General features: G+C 33.9%; 1 protein-coding gene across 18 annotated transcripts in view; it reads left to right on the forward strand.

The window, feature by feature from the left end:
* Positions 1–21421, forward strand: part of PLEKHA5 (pleckstrin homology domain containing A5) — a 205685-nt gene that overhangs the window by 158343 nt on the left and 25921 nt on the right. For 8 of the 18 annotated variants that reach the window (XM_019714633.3, XM_019714629.3, XM_019714630.3 and 5 more), the window contains 5 exons: positions 13279–13359; positions 18098–18133; positions 18634–18696; positions 20306–20386; positions 20520–20669. In XM_019714633.3, coding sequence (XP_019570192.3) covers positions 13279–13359; positions 18098–18133; positions 18634–18696; positions 20306–20386; positions 20520–20669 — 411 coding nt within the window. The remainder of the gene's footprint in view (positions 1–13278; positions 13360–18097; positions 18134–18633; positions 18697–20305; positions 20387–20519; positions 20670–21421) is intronic. The other 10 variants (XM_019714636.3, XM_074325959.2, XM_019714637.3 and 7 more) reach the window with 2 other exon arrangements.

The raw sequence follows: 21421 nt of genomic DNA on the forward strand, positions 1-21421 counted from the left end.
ATCTCTATCACTACTCACGAAAAATAAAACCAAAGGGTAGTTTCCAAGTTGCTTCAGAGGTAAATTCATTTCTGATATCACCAGAATACTTACAACAACAAAAAGAAAAGAAAGCACCTTATGTGAAGTTCTGAAGATTTACGTGTTGTACAGTCAGTCCAAAAGTCGTGATTTTTCTGGTGCCTGTACCTTGAGCAATATACTTTGGTTTCTAATTATCACCATTAGGAAGATAAGTCATGTACTGAAGTGTTTTTTAAAATAACAAAAGCTGTGCTAATTATATGACAAACTTCTGCATTTCTTTTTTCATTTGGAAGTACACTATTACAGTTTGTTTATGTTTTTATAGTTCAGTGGACTATCTAAAGCCTACATTTAGTAAGACTAGCATAGGTTTATTTGTCATTTTCGTGAATTTTAAGGTAACATAGTCCCTAAGTATAACCTGTGAACATACAATAATCCCAACTGTATACTTTATGTAACCCATCCAGGTTCTATTTAAAAAATAAATACATACATAATGTATCAGTAACTTATTTTCTTCTCATTCAGCTTAGTTATCATTGAATATTAGAGGAACTTTTTACAGCTTAAGTGAAACTTGGCAAGCATCATCCTAAAATATGCTCTATGAAATGAATTTAACATTTATTAACTTTTTTTCTTGTTTATTCATCTACCTAACAATACAGAAGAGAGATGGAGGGAAAGTCATAAGTAATATAAGTTGGAAATAAATTCAAGATTATCAGCATTTATAATCATTTGGTATCATTTATAATCAATGGTGTCTCCTCTGAAGAAGAATGGAGTGTCCTGTTGCAGTTCCTTGAAAGTGAGGGAAAAGAGACTATCTTGATACATTTTCTTTTCAAAATAGGGCAGATTGAGCGTGAGTTTTAGAATTATGTGGCCCTGCTGAACAAGTGTTTGATGATTAAGAGTTCTTCATGTCTCCATAGAGTCAGATGTAAATCATTTGTTTGAAACTGAAGTAACTGGTTTCCATAGAAGCTTATTGTAGTCAACAATCTGACATTCAGCTGTAAAATACAGACAGGGTTGTTTTGGTTCCTGTACCTACTGGTTAATAAGTGTTTTTAGTAGTGTCCCTGTTGTTAAATTCCCAATCCAGGCCATAAATGATGCATTTAGCCCAGTAGCACACCTAAAAACTTGGACTTACAATATCATGCACCCTAACTGTATTAAGGAAAACATCTCTCAGAAAATGTATTCAGAGTGCCAACCGAGGATCTTAGGAACACACACACAGACACACACACACACACACGTATATCCACCTTCTTAAGCAGGTCTAACACTGGGCGTGGGGACTTCAAGTTTCTTAATCTTGTCACTTGTATGGATTTCCGCCAACATTTGGCTCTTGGCTGCTGTAATCTGAACCAGGACTGGTTGTATTGAGCAAGGGAATGAAGTCTGGGTTTTAGAAACTAGACTAGGAGCAAAAGAGAAATTAGGCAAGTCCTCTCCATGGATCAGGAGGTGGAACAAAAGCTGGTTTGATCAGTCATGAAGGGAAGATTAATAGCAATGGGGAAATTAGAATGTGTTCCCAATCTCTTCATCTGTTTTCCTCACTTCATTAGCTCTTGTCTTCCATTGGTTTCTTTCTTCCTCACTTGCTTTTTCTTTCTTATTAGTGATTGAAAAGCTATTATTAGAGAATTTAGATGATGTTGCCTTTTCAGTCTTCCTAAAACCTTCTTGCTAGCTTTCCATGTTAGGCGATTAATAACAGAAAATGACATGCTAAGAGATAAATAAGCAGGTAGGGGTAGACAAAGGATCAAGAAACTTGGAGCTGTCCTTCATAAGCCTTTTGTAAGTATGCTGCCCCCTTGTGGGTAAGATAAACATATACCAATCCATTTCTCTCTCCCACCACCGTTTATGATTATACCACTCAAGTAGCTACCCACCCTCTTTGACAATACCTGCCACAGTAAATTGAGTTTTAACTTCTACAAATTTGAGCTTTACTTGCACTGATACTGCAGCAGGTATTTTTTTTCATCTTTTAAATATGAAATTATATTGTAACATTGAATGTGCTTTCACAAATTTACCTTAAAATTATGGCATTCTGCCTTTACCCCTCTCCCTTCAGGAGTCACTATAGTTAATTGCATCAGAAGTATCTGCATGAGAATGGGAAAGGAAGCCACACTTATGTTGGGGCTTGCCTATACCCAGTGTACCCAAAAATTCTTTGGGAAAAGAATGTGCCTGTGCTACCATAATTAATGAAACTCATTTGCTTCTACTAAGCTGGAGTTATCTCCCCCCAGCTAGAACATACTTAAGTCATTTCTGAATATAGCATCAAATAGTGTATTCTATTAACCTAAAAATAAAACGCCAAAGTGAGAGAAAACAAGCATTCTTTTGAGATCAAAAAGAATTGCAATCTGGGAGCGTAGATTCAGACAGAAACCCAAATTATGTCTTGATTATGGGGAAAAGGCAAGGGGTTTTTATGAGAAAGGGAAAGGAAATAATTACATGAAAAGAAGGAAGGAATGTCTGTTGGTGCTAATAAGCTAAGTTATTCTTTAGCTCTACGTGGTGGTGAACTTCTGAAGAATGTCCTTAATTTTCAGTTCTCATAGTCAGGATGTCTGCTTTCCTATTAGCTTTACAAATAGTTGTTTGAAATACAATGTTGGTTTGGCCCAGTCCAAAGGTTATTTGCCCAATTCAAACATTCCAAAGGTTCAAGGAACAAGACGGCAAGCCCTCTCCTCTGGGATAACAGCTCCAACTCTGTTTTGAAATGACTGCATTTATATCCATTTTCTCAATTCTGTAGTACCAGGTGGCTAAAGGACCTTGTCCTTAAATTCTTAGGGAAGAGCTGGAAGTTTCTCCTGACAAGCCAGTTTGCCATAGTGCAGTAAAAGGAAAAAAACAGCTTAAGCATACCGATTGTGTTCTTTGTTACACAAAAATGTTCAAGGTTTGCAAGAATCAGTAGCTAAATCCTTCTGAAGTATCAAATACTTGTGGGAAGGATAAGAAAATCACTTTTGTTTAATTCTAACTTCTAAAACCTTGAAAAGGAAGCTAAACTTTCTAATTTGCAAAAGTTTTGTGGTAGCATTCAGATCTTACGATGTGATTCTTTTTATAAATATTAATATTTTACGAAGTGTATGCTAAAATCACTAGTGACTTTCCGGAGAAGTCTTGATATTCTGTCATTGGTTTCTGTGGACATTCCTCATTAGTATGCTTTCTATATCCTTTCAAGAAACCACAATCAAAAAACTATGCAGACAGCTCTGACCACTTTTAAACATACTTACGCCAAGGGAAATGCAAAAAGGAGCAATTAGCTGGGTGTATGTAATTGGTACTGAAACCATTCGAGGTAGAAATCCACGAGTACTTTTTGAATTTTATTCTTTGTGTTTATGAAAGACAGCTTCCCAATAAGAGAAGAAATGCTAACAAGATGATTGAAAAGATTTCTTGATAGCTTTCATTGTTCATGTCAATTCAGTAACTTCATTCTACTGAGCTATTAAGCAAGATCCCATTTTCTCTAATATTTCAAGGGGTCCTGGAGTTTCTATTTTTAAGGATGATTGAGAGCTACAAGAAGTAATGTTTCTAGGAGGATATAAAATAGGCATTTGGAAAAAGAAAACTAAGGAAACTAGAAAATGAAGCATATGTCATTTAACACTCGCTAACCCAAACTAGTCACATGGTACAGAATATCTGTATTTTCTTATGCCTTGCTATTAGGAGCGATCCTGTCTCTCTTTCCCTCATACCCCATTCCTCCTGTTTTCTTTTTCTGTCTCCCATTTCCACCGCATATTTGATCATAGAAGTAGTGAGGAGAGGGGGCATGGCACTCAAAGTTCTTAAGCAGAATATGATGTCATTATGACAGAATTCTAAGGAGACTAAGTAAATGGACAATGGGTATATTAGAATGTGGAGTGACTTAAAATATGTGTGTCAATATCCCGATCCCTTGGTCTATCCAGTGCTTACAATTTATTATCATGGTTCTCTTTCTTACCAGTAATTAATCTGTCCCTTTTTGCTATTTTCTCCCAACTCAACCCTAACTGGAGATGTTCCTTTTTTCTTGGTGTTCCCTCATTTCAGCATTCATCCACTCATCATTTTACTAGTTGTCTCTATTTTTTTTTTTTTTTTTTTTTTTTTAAGGAGGGCAAAGCTAACAGTGGCCCATGTGGGGATAGAACCGACAACCTTGGTATTATCGTCAGCCCCATGCTCTAGCCAACTGAGTTAACTGGCCGCCCCACTAGTTTTCTCTTTGTTCTTTATCTCTTGCCCCTGGGTTTCTCCCAGATGTCAGAGCCTGTGATGTGAGCTTCCTTGATAGGGGCTTGTTTGCAGAAAGTTCACTTTGGGAAGTGATACCAAGGGACAGGAGGAAAGAGTGAGCAAGGGAGGTGGGGTATATATTATCAACTGCAATAGGCACCTTGGGCTTCATCTGACTGATTCTCGTTGACAAATGAGTAGAAACACTGCAGAAATACACAACTGAACAATAGAAGAAGGAAGCATTTGTACCAGCTTTCATCCTCCGTTGACCAAGGGTTGCCCCATGAGACTAACTCACCAGCACATTGACGTTGTACATACATGAGCATCTAGTGGGTCACCATATACAAGTGGTTAATGGGCTCATAGGATGTAGAGAGGGGCACAAAAGATGTCTAAAACACCTCTCTACAGTTTCAGTTATGTATTTCTCGTTGCTTTTGCAGATCTCCATTTGGAAATTCTGCCTTCAGTACATCCCCAACATGTCCAAAATTTGGGTTGTCATCTTATCCTCAATTCCCTGACAAAAAAAAAAATCAAAGGAAAAATGGTTCAAAATATTGGTCACCTTTAACCTCATTGATGTAATAAACATTTCTTGAACACATCATCCTTGGGGAACAGCTCACTGGGCTTTGAGACGGATCAGGACCTTTGCCTTAGCTATTTGTCTAAACCAAGAACTTTAAGTAGTTTAAGCCCCCAGGAAAGTGACACCCAGTTTCCTCTTCCAGCTATGACCAGGATAGCCTGACACCAGTTTTTCACAGTCTGATTGCCTGGTAGATGAAAAAATCAAATAGCAACCTGGAAGGACCCAAGAAGTGAAGATCCTTGGCCTCCTGCATGCTCTTCCCCATTCTAAGGCTGGAGAATCTGCGTGGTCGGGATAATACGTGCCCCCATGACACCCTATATATATTAAGCTGCTCATTACCATTTAGTAACTAAATCATGGCAGTACTAAAAGCATCTGCCGCATTATGTCTTTCATCTAACTCAGGAAATTTCACAAACTTCCTGTTAACTACAAAATTGGGTCTTTTTTTGGTTTGCCATTTGAACCCTTACTCCAGCACCAACACCCACCAACCTGTGAAACACTTCCTCCCCTGTAAGCCCCTTTCTCCACCCAGCGACTCATTGTGTCTCAAATACTTCAAAAGCACTCCCATTCTCTACATTATGCACTGGTCCATTCTAATAGCTTAAGTATCACTTCACCGTTTTCTGAGCACTGTCATGTATGATAGCCCACTGGGCTTCTCATCCATAGCCTCTGCAGCATGTGGGCTGGTTACCTTTATCCCCATTCAATCAGGTTTAATGACTTGCCCAAAATCACAAAGTTAGGATGAATAGTTTGTATTAATGGATTTTCTTTCCTTTTTTCTTTAATCAATCTTGACTTGCTTTAATATTAATGCCATTGTTCTTAAAGTAATTCAGTTTCAGGTTGCTGATCTTTGTTACCTGAGAACTATCAGCTCCTTGTTACATGCTGGTTATTTTCCTATCCAACAAGCTAGAAAAATGAAAACAAAATCTCCACACCCCTCCTAAAATGCATAATATTTATACAGTTCTATTTGGTATTTACAAAGCAAATATTTTTGTACCTCAATTACTGTAGCTTTTGCTCTTGTTTTATTTTTATATATTTTTTGAAAAAGCAAAGATTTATGGAGTTCGGTGTAAGGCAGGAAGTTAGTGCTTACAAAGTAAGAATTCTTAAATGCTTTTCAAAGCCTAGGAAAGAAAAAAAGTTGAGCATAAATGCCAAAAACATTTCTAGGATTGACCTATGGGTGTGATTATGTAGTTAAGACATAAACTGATAAATCTTTGAATTAATGGCAGGAATTCTGCTACTCAGTACCAACTGTTACTCAGTAAGAGTACAATTGCTATTAATAAAATCCAGGTCCTTGTATCTAGAAGATATTTTTATTTAAACCACAAATATATTTTAGAGTAGATTTACCCATGGCCAGAACATATATCTTATTTTACTAAGAGAGATGTAAGATTTTCGCATTTGGAATGTTTTGTCCCTTTAAAATGGTATTGTTAAAATATTTGCAAAGAGGAGGAAAATATAACCATTTCAAACGTAGCCACCATAAACCATTTTTACAAAATGAATGTTGAGTTCTTTTAATATTTCCAGTTGTCTGTAAATGCCAGGAATAAAGATGGTAGCATCAAGTTAAAGGAACAGTGGTTAAGAGTCCTTAAACAAGGAAAATAGATTCAGCCACTGAAGTTCAAAATCAGATTTGTAAAATTTATCCTGTAGGCAAAAGGATTTTCATTTAAAGATGTTTACATTAGAAAAGAAAAAAGAAAAAAGGGTCAAACAAACTGTAAGTAAATTATTTGGGAAGATCTTGACCTAGACCTTCAATGTTTCCTTCAAAATACAACATAGGTATATATCTCAAAATGGTGGCTTTAAAAATTCGTAATTTAAATGAGGTCGTGAGTATAAAGATTACCCTCTTTGTTCTGCTGGCTTTAGAGTATTTTCATAATGTTTCTAAGTAAGTGGGCCTTATAGATATTCCTGAAGCCAGAACTTACTGCATCAGCCAGTTTAGAAATGTTTTGTTTTTTCTTTTAAGAGAATGTCAGATATGTTTGACTCCTATGTTAGTGTCCCAATTTGTTGCTCCCTTTGTCTTTAATCTTTCTCCCTTAAAGAAAATAAAGAAACATTATATAGTCTAATTATGTCTTTTAAAGTACCATTGATTCTTCTGAATATGTAATAATTGTAATATTTTCCCAAAGTTTTACTTTTAGAAAACATATATAGCATGGACAGTATTCTGATTGCTTCAAAACTTTTAAATAGACCTCAGTACTTTGCCCCATCAGTTATAGAGAGATTTATTTTCATTCTTCTTTTTAAAAAGTCACTTCAAATTTCTCTGCTTCCTGTTAAACAATGAGTACTTTCAATAGGTAGTCATACCCTTCAATCTCAGGTTCTGGAACTTTCAGATGTGCTTCCATTGAAAGTGAAAGGCATTTTCATTGTCATTATCTAAATGACCTATATATAAAGACCCCTGCATTCCTCAAAGCTTCACCCTAGGCGTGTCAAATTCTTGAGCTTTTTCGTTTTGCCACACATCTTAAGAGTTTATTGATGTAGACACAGGAGGACATTCTTGAGAAATGGATTTTTCAGTGATTAGGCTATCATGGTTTTTTGCTATTGTTAAGATAGATTCCCAACTTAAAAATTCTTTCCCTAGGATGTCATTAAGAATTCAGGAAAAGTCCATTTAAATGGAAAATGACAGCACAGAAATGGGTCTTCTCATTGGTTATCAGTGAAGGACAAAAGCTCTATAGGGCAGATAGAAATCATCCAGGCTGCTTGCTCAAAGAAAAAGCAGAGGAAGCTGTCAGCACAGATTCAGACTCAAGGAAACTCAGTTACAAGACAGTTTGAGCAAATGTTTTCCCCTTCTGGGAATGAGATACAGATTGGGAGTGAGGTAGGAAGATTACACTTATTTTACTGCTCTAGAATTTCTAGATCTATCTAATATGATAGCTACTAGCCATATGTGCCTGTCTATTTAAATTTACATTTAAATTAGTTATTTTTTATAATAGTAAAATTCATTTCCTCAGTTACACTAGCCACATGTCAAAGGCTAAAGAGCCACATGTGGCTGATGGCTACAATATTGGACACACCGATATAGAACATTTCCATCATCACAGAAAGTTCTGTTGGATGGTGCTATTCTAGATGATTTATTATGTAAATTTTTTAAAGAGCAGCTAAGCCACTACTTAACCACTTCTTGTACTTCAAGGAGGACTGCAGAATTAATCTTTTCCAAGCATAAATTACATGAATGATCTCTTGACTCTGCTGACTGCTAATCTCTCTTTTTCTGACCTTTCCCCCTAAAAAATTCTTTAGGCACATTATCTCTTGAGTTACAGTATCCTGTTCCTTCTACATTTGTACCTGAATCATTTGAATCTAAGAAGATTCAATTTACTATTTTAGAGGGGGTTAAGTCTCTTAATACTATATTTCATACAATGACGAGAATATTTTCATCTAGATGCAATACTTGTGTTTAGATAATTAGTTTGAAATTTTTCATCTTTTGATAGTTGTGCAGATGTCTTGACCAACATTTTGCATGACCCAACAGGACCTTGAAAAATTCCTTATTGGGGAGGTTGAATTAGTCCTCAATTACTTGAATTAGTTTCAGGATAGGACCATGGTTCTCAAATCTGATTTCCTGTCAGAACTCCCCATGGGTCTTCAGAAAGAGAAAAACAAAATGTACAGTTCTCAAGGCCCTCTTTCCCTCAGTCCCAGTCAGAATTGCCAGAGCTCACCCGGCCCTGCATATATTTTAAAGTCTCAATAGGTTTTTTGTTTTTCCAGTCAGGTTTGAGAACTACTGAGATACATAATCACAAGGAACACCAAATAAAGAAGAAAAGTCTAGGTTTTCTGAAACAGAAACACTGTCTTAGTGCTTTCAAACCTTTTTCATGTATGGCACACATAGAAAGTGACAATATTTGTACAGCCTTGAAAGAACCTGGAGGAGGTACTGTCAGGAGCATGTTAGGCCCACCGGGGACTGAGGTCGTCCCTATCCACACACCTGTAACCCATTCTCAGCCAATAGGTATCGTTTGGGAAGTTCTGCTCAAGATCCTAGCAAATGGGACACAGTTCCATGTAATCATATTGAAAACGTTTTTTGCTGATCGGTTTTTAAATCAAGGTATTTCTTACAGTCACATCAAAGGATGCTTTATATTCATATTACCTAACATACCGCAAAGCTGAGAAAGAGACTAGAGTCAAGTATCATATTTTCTAGGCAGTTTTTCTAAATACTTGGACTTACAAATTTAAGTAAAAATGTGTTTTTGTTGTAACAGAAATACACTGGCATAACCAAGTGTATTTTCAAGATATTTCCGCTTACCTTTTCTTACTTACTGCTGAAATTAATTATGAAAACAGCGTAATGCCTGAATTGTACATTCTCATTTTTATTATTATAAAATAATAAGCCTTTTGTAATTTAGCAATTAACTGAAACCTAAACCTATATTACCTGTTACTTCAAAGAAGGAATTAAAGCAGGAAGCAAAGCATTTAACTCGATTTCAAGTAAATTATTAAACATCCTGCACATACTAATTAGTCTTTCTCTTGCTCAGATTACTTAAAGCAAAATATGTGGGCTGTTAATACCATTATAGTGCTGTCTAGGATTCTTGAACTCAAACCAGAGGAGAGTTGTTAGATATTCCTTTTTTTTAAGAACTTGAGATTTCAAGGTGTTTATGAAGCACTATATATTTTATTTTTTTAGGTTATACTTTACTACTTTAATTCAAAAACTATTATAAAGTTTACATAGCAAAAGCCAGTTAAAATACGCCATTTCAGTGTAAGTTACAGAAACAAGTCAGTTTCTAAATATTAAGATATAGAATATTTCAGAAGTAATTTAGTGAAAGGAACCACTAGCCTATTTCTAGGCTATATTTGGAGGCAAAGCAGATCTAGTATTTCCAGTTCAATAAATCTGGAAAGAATGAAGGTTCAATCACATCATTGAAATTGTTTAATAGGGACCAAACTCCCATTGTTTGGGATTCTGATTATTGTGCTTAGTTGGCGTCAGCTATTGTGTGCTGTGTGCAAGGAGAGAACCACCACTTACAGGACCAGGACCCCTCACCTGCACATATTCTTAGAACCCAGACCCAGGTACCCTAAGGGTCCTTAGTTGAGTGAGTGTGATGCCCGAGGGAATTCTGAAATGGTCCCATGGCTTCCTCCTTTCTGTAGGATAGTCTTATCCCAATCTCTTCTCAACTTGAATAAAATGGGATCCCAAGGAGAATACGAGCTGAGGAACACTAACTATTAATCAGATTACATTTGACTTACTTTAATACCTCGACAACATCATAGTTACTTCTCCCAAAGGAATCTTTAGACTAGTCTGTCACCTTGATGTTTTAATGATACTGTCTACATCAAAGATGCTCAAGATGCACGTTATTCTGCATTCTCTTCAAGGTCCTCAAGTGATTCTGATGTGGGTTAAGAACCACTGGTCTAAATATTAATAAACTTGAACTTTGTTTTCTGAAGTAGCCAGTAATAAAAAGGAGAAAAGGTATTGAAAGATAGTCATATGTATTTACGAATGCATTGGGTAGCTTATTTTTTTAAATTAGTTAACATATCTCCCAGTAAATTTTTGATGTGGATATAGGTTCATAAGAGAGGAATGGTTAGGAGAATAGTTCTCTAGATCAAAGCCTCGCTGCACGAGAGGACTCCAATAGGTTTCTTCTACCAGTATCCCAGCCTTTAACATGATATGAACACATGGTGCTAAAATTTTTCTTAGTCTCTTTATGTCACCAAGGGGTATTTGCTAGAGGATAATTCCATTAATTTAGTTTATTTTGTATTTATATATTTTTATCTTTGATTCTTCAGTAAGTTTTCTTTATTATTAGGTTGATGCAAAAGTAATTGCGGTTTAAAAGGTTAAAAACAACTGCAAAAACCTCAATTACTTTCGCACCAACCTAATATTATCATAAATTCAATATCTACTCAGTAGTGGAAATTTGGGAAATGTAGAGACGTATAGAGAAAGAAAAATATAATAATCCACATTACCACAGTTGAAAATAATTGCTGCTAGCATTTTCATTCCTTTGTTGTACTAAATTGTTAGCTTCCAGAGATGCCTCCTAATTTTAAAATTCTAGGGTTTTGGTATGTATGTTTGAAATTTTTCACAGTGAAAAGTAGCCAATTCCAGAAGAGATCTCTGAGACACTGTGCCATTTGTATACTTTAAATACTATTTTTGCTTTTAGTTTTTCTGTTCCTAAGCCAGTTTCTTCTTGCAAAGATCCCTTCTCAGTGACTTAATATTTAATGATTTTTGACACATAAATTAAACAGGCATTTTTAAGTCACACACATAAGCATATTTGTCCTCTCAAAATAGTTTACTAAATAAATCAGGCTTGATGATCCTTCTGCAGAAATCGTATTGTTCCTTCTCCCTGTTTAAATACATTTTTAAGTAAATTCCTCAGGCCTGGAGTATGAACATTAATTGTTCATTTGTACCATATTGAAGCTCCACTTAAAAGTGTGAGTTATATTGACAGAATTAGCCATTTGACACAGTGGCCCATTAGTAGTGCCGGATTTCCAAGGGGCAGTTTTATTTTGACCTTGAGTATTCTTTAATTTGGATACTATCTGATCTTCCATTACTTCTTAAACATTTGTGCTTCTAACTTCCACCCCTACTACCTAATAATCTCTGGGTCAGGTACTATTCTGTCTAATTTCCATGACAAGCTATTGAGAAATACCGAATATAGATAAAATTGCTTTGAAAATTAAATAATACCAAAAATGAATCGAGATTTAAGCTGCTTTGTATTATACAAAGTATGTATCAGTGCAGTCAAATGATTAAGCCAAAACAAAAAGCAGTTATACTTTATTCCAAGATCAACATTTGATTAAGGTAAAATAACTAATCATTAAAACATAGAGGATAGTTTAAAGTATAGAGGTCTTAAATTTCTGTAATAAAGGTTTCTTGCTAAAGAAAAATTTATATTGTAGTTGTCTATTTAAAAGTTATTTTCCAACACTGTAAAAAATGTATTCTGTACTTCATATCACCATAATTGTTTCCAGTGTGGATGAGACGTCACTTAAAAATGCCTTGGTCCCTTATTGGAAAACATTGGAGGAAAAAAAATTGTTTGAGATTAATGTGTAGATCTGAGTTTGATGTGTAGAAGTTCGAGTTTAATATGTGGATGTGTAGATTTAAAAATAAGTTATTTAGCTTGAAAAAATTTTTAAAAGTACATTAAACAGAACAGGAAGTTTCTAATTTGACAACCGAAACAGGTTTTATTGACATGAAATATTGGTAACTAGGCTGAAAATAAAATTGTCTAGATACAGTTTTCAAGATACATTTTTTACTTGCATTATGTGTTTATTAATCTTAAGATTAGTAAACTTATGTTGTAGATTTAGCTAAATCAGTAAAGTAGCATTTGTTAACCATGATAAAAATACTTGTTTTCTATAACATGAAGATGAAAATCATGTAAATTAAATGCCACAAATTAAATTAAAAATGGACTTATCTGCTTACAAATGGCAATAAACTCTTTTGGCCTTTTACTCTATATATCATGATGATTGTCTTCTGAATGCTTTAACTCTTGAGTCCAGAGCCTGCTAAAACATTTTTCTAGAGGCAGTAATTAAGTACAACATAGCTGGAAATGTGAAACATGGTTTTAGCCTTTTTAGGAGCTAGGGAGATACAGAGTCTTTGCTAAGTAAATTTTTCTTTGCGTATCCTTGAAATAAATCTTCATATGGTGTTATTCTGTGAGAAAATCCAAAATGGAGCGTATATAACTATTAAGATTAACTTCAATTAAAATGTGTGATTTTCCAAGTGACAAGATATATTTTTATATTATTAAATTTTTATATTTGTAGAAAACTAAATTTTCTGATTAATCTATAAAGAACTGAATATCATTTTAAGCTTTTTTACTGATTAAGTAATCAATTGAAGGATGCCCTGTTTCTCCTTTTATAAAGTAAAACCTGCTTGCAGCAATATTGCAATTAGCTTTTTTTATAACCTTGAAAATATTGTATAGCATGTAATACTTGTTCGAAATGGTTTATATAAGTTAGATCTGTACAACTTCGGGGTAAAATGTAAGCAACTGCACTATTAGGAAGATATTACAGTAGAGGCTATATTTACAGTGTCGTCTTTCAAATCTAGCTATGCTGTAAACTGATGTTTGCTGTATGCTCCTCCTGATTTGAAATAGATGAAAGAAAATGAACCTATTATCAACATGGTTCACACAATGATTGAGAACTCGGCGCTAAGACCCCAACTGTACCAGCAAGTAAGGTCTTGGACAGTGAATGATACTGCTTTGTCATCTGCAAAATCCCTCAGTGACAGTTTTGGTTTATCCTCAGAGTTACTCATAACATTAGTGTTTTCCTTACTCCATTTTTCGTTTATGTCTATTTGGAAAAACACAATTCATCCCTGCTTTTCAAGATGCTGCCGTATTCTTAGCATGGCTTTGCAGAACATTTTGCTGTTGAATATTAAGTGTGCCATTCTCCCAAAGTTTTTGTGCAGAGTATTTGATTGATATGTACTTGGAGGTCTGCAGTACATTTTCAAAGTTTTACTAGATTGCCATTAATTTTGATTAACTCTAAAAGCATTCTAAAGATAATTATTAGGGGAAATTTAAAAAAAAATTTTTTTTCCTTTTAATGGCAACCCCTCGTAACCCCTCCCCCCACCTCAATGTATTAGGAGTTCTTTAAATCTAGTTTGTGTATTGTGGTTTGGTAAAACCTAAAGGTGGCCGTTTATTAACGTACTGGGAGTTTGTTCTCCCTGTGTTCTTATCATTCTTATGCAGTTACCAAGATAGCTGTATCTTACCCCATTCTTTTCCCTTACTCAAAATACGTACCATGGAATTTGCTGGCTTGATTTTAGGACATTGATTATCTGCAGATCTGCAAAAGAAGCCATTTTATACATTCCTATCCAATTTTTTTGTATTTCATGGTCTAAATGTTCTTAGCTGTGTGTTTTGCAACATCAGCTTCTTCCACTTCAACACTCTCAAATTACTGTGGCCTATGACCTGTTACAATTACTTAAATCATACCGAAGAAGAAAATTAACTAACATGAAAAATGAATATATGTTTTGATTAAAATCTGTAAAATGCCTGGTTTAAAAAAAAGCACCTTGAGCTTACACTGGCTTTAAATAAGGCCACGGTTTGCTTTAGTCACCTGGGATCTGCATCATGGCCTTTAACTGTGAAACTGAAATAGTTGGTGGGAGGGGGTGACTTGTTTCTGAGCAGTTTTCAAAACATTGAACGTATGTTACATGATTGAGTATAGTTTTTCATTTGAAATAAATGAAATATTAAATATTTAAAGTTAAACAGCTTTGCTCTTCCAAAGAAAATAGAATCTTTCCATTCTTAAAGTCACCAGATTATAGAACCTTGACACTCCATTCCAAAATATCACACTTTAGAACCTTCGCACTTACTCTGTAACTGATACCTTTGTTCATGTCTGAAGCTTATCGTTTATTTTATATAATGCTAAATTGACATAAGAATACTAGCCTGTATGTTCTGTTTGGTTTTGGTTTTTTTCTTTTTTGTACTGATCACTAATCAGGGTTGATGATGCAGACGTACTGTTGATTGAAATTGCTGCTGTACTAAGAGTTCTAACTGGAGTTTTTCAAAAGTGTGGAGTTATCTGAGACTGGTTTTATACTGCATCACTGACCTTGAATACTAAAAGAGCATTAGATTTATGTAAATATATTTCCTCATAGTAACACTTGGAAGAAAAAAAAATTGAAATTGTATAGAACAAGAAGATCTGAGTGTCATGTCAGCAGCCATGCATGGACATGAGATGGGCAGCCAATTGCTAGGTGATCAATGTTGACTCAGTGCTGTCACATTTAGGGAGTCTTCAGGAGATCCTTTTTTTAAATCAACCACTGGCAAAATACGTTAATTATTGTAGATCATCATTGATAGATAAAAGTGACAGATACATTTCTTAAACTCTGTTATAAATTTGCACAAATTGAAATTAGATCTTATTTTTTCTCCAGGTTTCCCTTACTGTGTTTTTATCCAAAGAAAAGCTTGATGAAAGTTTATATTGTACACTGTTACAGTTTGTTTTGCTAACACTGCATTACAATGCTGTGTTAATAGGCTCCTGAAATTCAGCCGAAAATATAGTGACAATAGAGTGTCCCATGACCTGCTATTCTAAATCATAACCTTTCAGGTTTTCTCTCAGAAGGACCTTTATGTTTGCATTTTCTTAGAAAAAGGGAGGACACCTGAGAAATTGCCTAGGCTGTAATTATCTTAAAATTAGTCAAATAATAGAACCTAAAACTGAAATAAAAACAAATGCTACATAAGTGAGCATCAAGTTGAATGATTCCTCTGAGTTTATTAATCGTCCTACCACCTTTCATAATTACATTTTTGTACCAGAGCTTTTATAACATAATCAATAACAATAAAATTAATCACCTGATAAATGTTTTAAAAGATACAGACTAAATTAGCAAATACCTACAGCCCTATGAGCATTTTTGAGTCCTCCTAGAATATGATGTCTAATTTTCTTAACTGTTTCCCCGAAAAAATCTTCCTTGGAGTTTGTGTATATGTGTATGTATGTGTGTATATACACACATACATATATATGTGTGTATGTATATATATATATATATATATATATATATACACACACATATATTTCACATACTTAAAAAGATACTGTAGAAAGTTGAATTTTAATTAACAAAAATAATTTTGTTTTAACTTAATGCCAAGCCAGTTTTTTAAAAGATTATTAAATACCCTATGAAAAAGTTGACTTTCTAAATAAAATGTAGCACATATCCTTACATAGCCAGTAAAGTCTGCATAATACACTTCTCTAATTAAAACTTGAGCCCTGCTCAAGCTTATGTAATTACTACATAGTCATTTTCATTTGCTTTTCTAGTGTTGCTGAGATACTTCAAACGTAGAACTTTTTTTTGCTAAAGATGAATTTGAAAAATGATTTTAAAAAAAAGTGTTGCCATGCAACTTTATTTGATGCAGAACTTGAATAAATCGAAATATTTATGAAATTACATTTTTCTAATTGGTAGGATTTTTATATGGAGGACTATATAGCAAACATCTTCAATTCTAAGTGGAAATTGTTTTTTAAACAAATTATATCCATTTTTTTTCTTAAGAAAAGCCCCAGTAATTATTATCAGTAATGGAAAATAGGCCATGCTTAAAAGTTAATTATTTAAAGAATAATCTTATTTTCTTATGCTTTTCTTCTGACAGGTACAAGCAATGTATAGTCAAAGGTTGATTATTTTAAGATTTTTGTTAGTTGGTGTCTAATAATGAGTATCTTTATTGGATAACTTGATAAAAGGTTTCAATAAATTTTGCAGTGGTGCTAAAAATATGGGTAAAACAAAACTTTATGTGTCATATATTAATAGTTATATGTCTATAAAGATATATCACTCTAAAATTATAGCCACACAGTATATATTTTTATAATATGCCAACTAATATGAAAGTGACTATGCAGTAAGATTCCCTAAATAGTATTAGCCTTATCGAGGTGATCACTTCATAAGGTATATAAATGTTTAATCACTCACTATGTTATATACTTGAAACTAATATAATGTTTTATATCAGCTGTAATTGAAAAATGTAAAAGCATTATTTTAAAAAGTAATTGAAATCGAAATTAAAAACAAAAGATTCCCTAAATAAAAGTAGTATACCAATATCCTAAATACTTATTACGGATTACTAGGTTTCCATTTAAAATTACTAATCTTTTATCTATTGACCCTGGCTTGTAGAGTACAATTCATATTTTAATCTGGATATAGCAGTATTCACTAGTTATGTTCAAATTATACATTCCATGGTTTAGTAAAGCTGTTTAGCATTTAACTTTAAATATTAAATAATCAAGGTATTTTGGACATTTAGTAGTTAAAGGCTTTATAGCTTTAATTTCTTATAAATGAGAAAATTTGTGTCATTATCTTACATTTTATCATGAATCTAAGCATTTTAAAACTTAATTTTTCATTACTTTTTTTTCAAGTAAGAGTATATATTCTTTCCTTGTACCTAGGTGCTTTAATTTAGAATAATTGACACTTCTCAGGACATTCAGTGATGTTTATTTTAAAATAGTGCACAAGTATTCTGACTTTTGTCATTAAATTCATTTTTCATGTGATGTTCATTTCTATGAAAGTTTTGTGGTTAATAATAACTGTGCATACCCTTAAATAGTCACAGGTTCATTTGCATGAGGTATGTGAAAGTCATGTCTTGAAATAAACACTCAAAGCCAGGATTTATTATTGTATGTTTGGAATGCTTACATTTCTAACCTGCCAATTCCCATTTTTCTAGATCCATTCAAAATTACCTGCTGTTTAAATTATGCCTCCTCCTAAAGATGTAACTGTTAAGCAGTTTTTTTTAAGAGAGGGCAATATAGTTGTAATTTATACATTTTTATATATTTGTATGTGTATATATGAAATTTAATTTTACAGTCTAGAATGTAGTTGGGATACATTATTCTCTTCCCACTTTGAGGAAAAAGTGTGCCATTTACTAAACATGCAGTGAGCCCCTATTAAATTTTTCCTGCTGTGTCTTTGTTACTGTCTAGCAGTCAATATATTAAGTCAAAAGACGAGAGATAGTGAAATACTGCCTTGCAGAGGCTATGATGTGATCTGTGGTATAACTGACTGGAATGGCTATAGAAACCTTGGTAAGCACAATCAGAAATGAGGATTTGTTTGACCAAAAGAAGCTGAATAAACAATGTTTAAATATACAGAATAATTGTTCCTTATAAAACAAATGGTGTCAGCGAACACATGTAAGCTTCTATGAAATTTGACTATCCATTTTATAACATAGGCTTTCAGTTTTATGAGGTTTTGAATGATTTTCCTCTTTTCAATTAAACCCATCCTTTTCCTCCATTATCTTTTAGTTCTTAAGACAGAAGAACAAGATAAGTCTATATTGTGTATGTGTATTTATATATTATGTATCTGTATATAATATGTTATAGGTTTTGTTAGTAAAATTGTACTAAGATGTGTACACATACACAGCTGTGTGATGATGTGTATACTGTGGACGGTTTTGACTGTTGAAATATGCCTGATTCGAATATTCCATTCAGTACAGTTGCTATAATTGTATTTGTCAATTTTTCATTAAAATAATGTGTGTCTTACAAATGGAAAATGTGAGGTGCTGTATAATTTTGTTTGACCAGCTTATTATTTTGTTTGACAAGCTTGAGTTAACACCATTCTTATGTATCTTACATATTGTATCACTGTTAAATTTATTTTTCTACTTTTGTAATGATCTGTGTTTGAATTAAACTTCTAAAAGCATAAGACCCATAAAATCCCATTTTTGTTATTGTTATATAAATCTAAAGTATTAACTATAGGCTAAATACATATATTTTAAAATATTAATTTTAAAGTTGCTATATGACATTTTTCCTTATAGCTGTCACAAGATGAATGCAGAGGCACATTATACAAATATAGACCTGAAGAAGTAGATATTGACGTAAGTATTAGTATGCTATATATTGTCAGGCAGTGCTCTGTCATATTCTCTGCCAAACATTGTAGATGAGCATGACAAAAAAATTCCTTTTCTTCCCTTCCCCTCCAAAATGACATCAAATAAATTAACATTTTCTTCTTTTGCACTTAGATTCAATTAAATGCTCACCCCCTTGTCTATTCTCTGCCAACCCTTACCTCCATAGTTAGCGGTTGAATATACTAAGGATCATTTAAATGAAAGTAAATGACTATTTCATGAAAGATTATGTAGGACTGGAAACAAAATAAAAGTGTCTATGTCTCTTAGAAAAAATATCAGCCTCTAGAAATTCAATCACTGCTTCCTTTTTTAATTAAATTTGTGGGGGTTTTTTAAATCATATTTCATATTACTGACTTGCCATGCATTATTACTTATTTTTATCTCATTCTTCCCTCATTTTCCCTGGTTTTATTATGTTGAGTTGTATCTCTTTCTCATTTCAATATTCAGTAGTTCCCCCCTTATCTGTGTTTTCACTTTTTGCAGTTTTAGTTACGGTCAAACATGGTCCGAAAATGTTAAATGGAAAATTCTAGAAATATTAATAAACATTTTATAAGTTTTAAATTAGATACTGTTTTGAGTATCATGATGAAATCTCATTCCATCCTGCTCATCTCACCCGAGATGTGAATCACACTGGTTGCTCCCCACCCGTTGGTCACTCAGTAGCCATCTTAGTTATCAGATTGACTGGATATCGCAGTGCTCGTGTTCAAATAACCCTTATTTTACTTAATAATGGCTCCAAAGCACAAGAGTAGTGATGTGGGTAATTCATATATGCCAAAGTGAAGATGTAAAGTATATGTATGTATAGAAAAAAACATAGTATGTATAGAGTTGGGTACTACCTGCTGTTTCAGGCATCCATTGGGAGTCTTGGAGCTTATACCCCACAGATAAGGGGGACTACTGTATTCCATTTGATAAGTTTTGTTGTCTAACAAAGATAAGGTAGTTACTTCAATATATAAATGGCAAAGAAAGTGAAATCTTATGTTTCTTGCTTATTTGTCATTATGCAATAAAGCTTGGGACATAGTAACACTTGTCCAAAGTTTTTATTTTCAGATATGTGGAGAACTGACTTATTGTAGTATTGAAATTTTATTAGAGTACTCTTATTATATTTTCATAATTTAAAAATTGGGATGGTACCAAGAATTTAAAACATTAAAATATTGAAAGTGATTTAAGTACTGCATATATCACTTAATCTATCCAGCAGTTTGTAGGGGAAAAAATCTTAACCACGTTAAAATGATTTGTTAAAAGCATGTGAGACTACTAAGAATATTTTCAATTATGTAGGTTAAAGAGTATGGTTGAAATGCTTTTTCACTTCATAATAATGCATATTTTTTAAGCATTCTATATTTATAAGATATATTTAAACTATTACTCATTGAAATAAAGATTGACCTAATTAGGTATTCCATAGCTGTTTTAAATTTGTTCTCCTGTTGTAACCACCTCCAGTTATACAAGTGATAACTACCTACGTCCAATTATAGGAAAAATAAAAAATTGCTAACAAAAAACACCTTCTCTTATAATCTAGGCGAAGTTAAGTCGTCTTTGTGAACAAGATAAAGTGGTACATGCTCTGGAAGAGAAACTTCAGCAACTCCACAAGGAGAAAGTAGGACAATTATGTTTATTATCTACAATTGATGTTACTTGAAATGATTATTATCAGGACACTGATAACTAAAGTAGAAAAGAATTAATTCGATGATGCAGAACATTAAATGTAATTATTTTTATTATGGTAGTACACGCTTGAGCAAGCTTTGCTATCGGCCAGCCAAGAAATAGAAATGAATGCAGATAACCCAGCAGCCATTCAGACCGTGGTGTTGCAGAGGGATGACTTACAAAATGGGCTACTTAGTACATGTCGAGAACTCTCTCGAGCCACTGCTGTAAGTAGTAGATTTTTTTTATGGTAAGAGTCACTGAAATATTACACAGTTCTTTTTTTCTTTTCTTGTTTTCTATTTAATTTATACTATAATTAATTGGACTGTCTTTGGGATTATCTACTATAACAGGAAATTAATTTGTTATTAACAATACCAAAAATAAAGGATGATCTTTTTTCTCTATTAATTTCTCTGATTAATAGTTGTTTTGTGAAATATTTTACAGGAGAGGCAAATGCTCCTGTTTATGTATTATGCAATTGAAAAATTCTTAGATATGTTAAAATTTATTGCATTAAGAAAATAAACAAACATTGGTCCGGCCCGGTGCTCAAGTGGTTGGAGCTCCATGCTCCTAAGGCCAAGGTCCGTGGGTTCGATTCCCACATGAGCCAGTGAGCTGCGCCATCTACAGCTAAGATTGTGAACAACGGCTCTCCCTGGAGTTGGGCTGCCTTGAGCAGCCAGAGGTTGGCGTCAGCTGCCTTGGGCTACCATGTGCTGCCATGAACAGCTGGTGGCCAGCATGAGTGGCAGGCAGCCAGCGTGAGCTGCCAGCAGCCGGCAAGAGCTGCCTTGAGCTGCTGTGAGCAGCTGACCAGCGACCGACTGCCTCAGCCGAGGGGAGTGCAAGGCTCATAATACCAGCATGGGCCAGGGAGCTGTGTCATACACAACTAGACTGAGAAACAACGGATTGAACCGGAGTGGTGGCGGGAGGATGCAGAAAAAAGGGGAAGAAAAAGAAAAAA

This window comes from Rhinolophus sinicus, chromosome 1 (assembly GCF_057876585.1).
Source record: "Rhinolophus sinicus isolate RSI-liver-muscle chromosome 1, RSI-T2T, whole genome shotgun sequence".
Classification (NCBI taxonomy): Eukaryota; Metazoa; Chordata; class Mammalia; order Chiroptera; family Rhinolophidae; genus Rhinolophus; species Rhinolophus sinicus.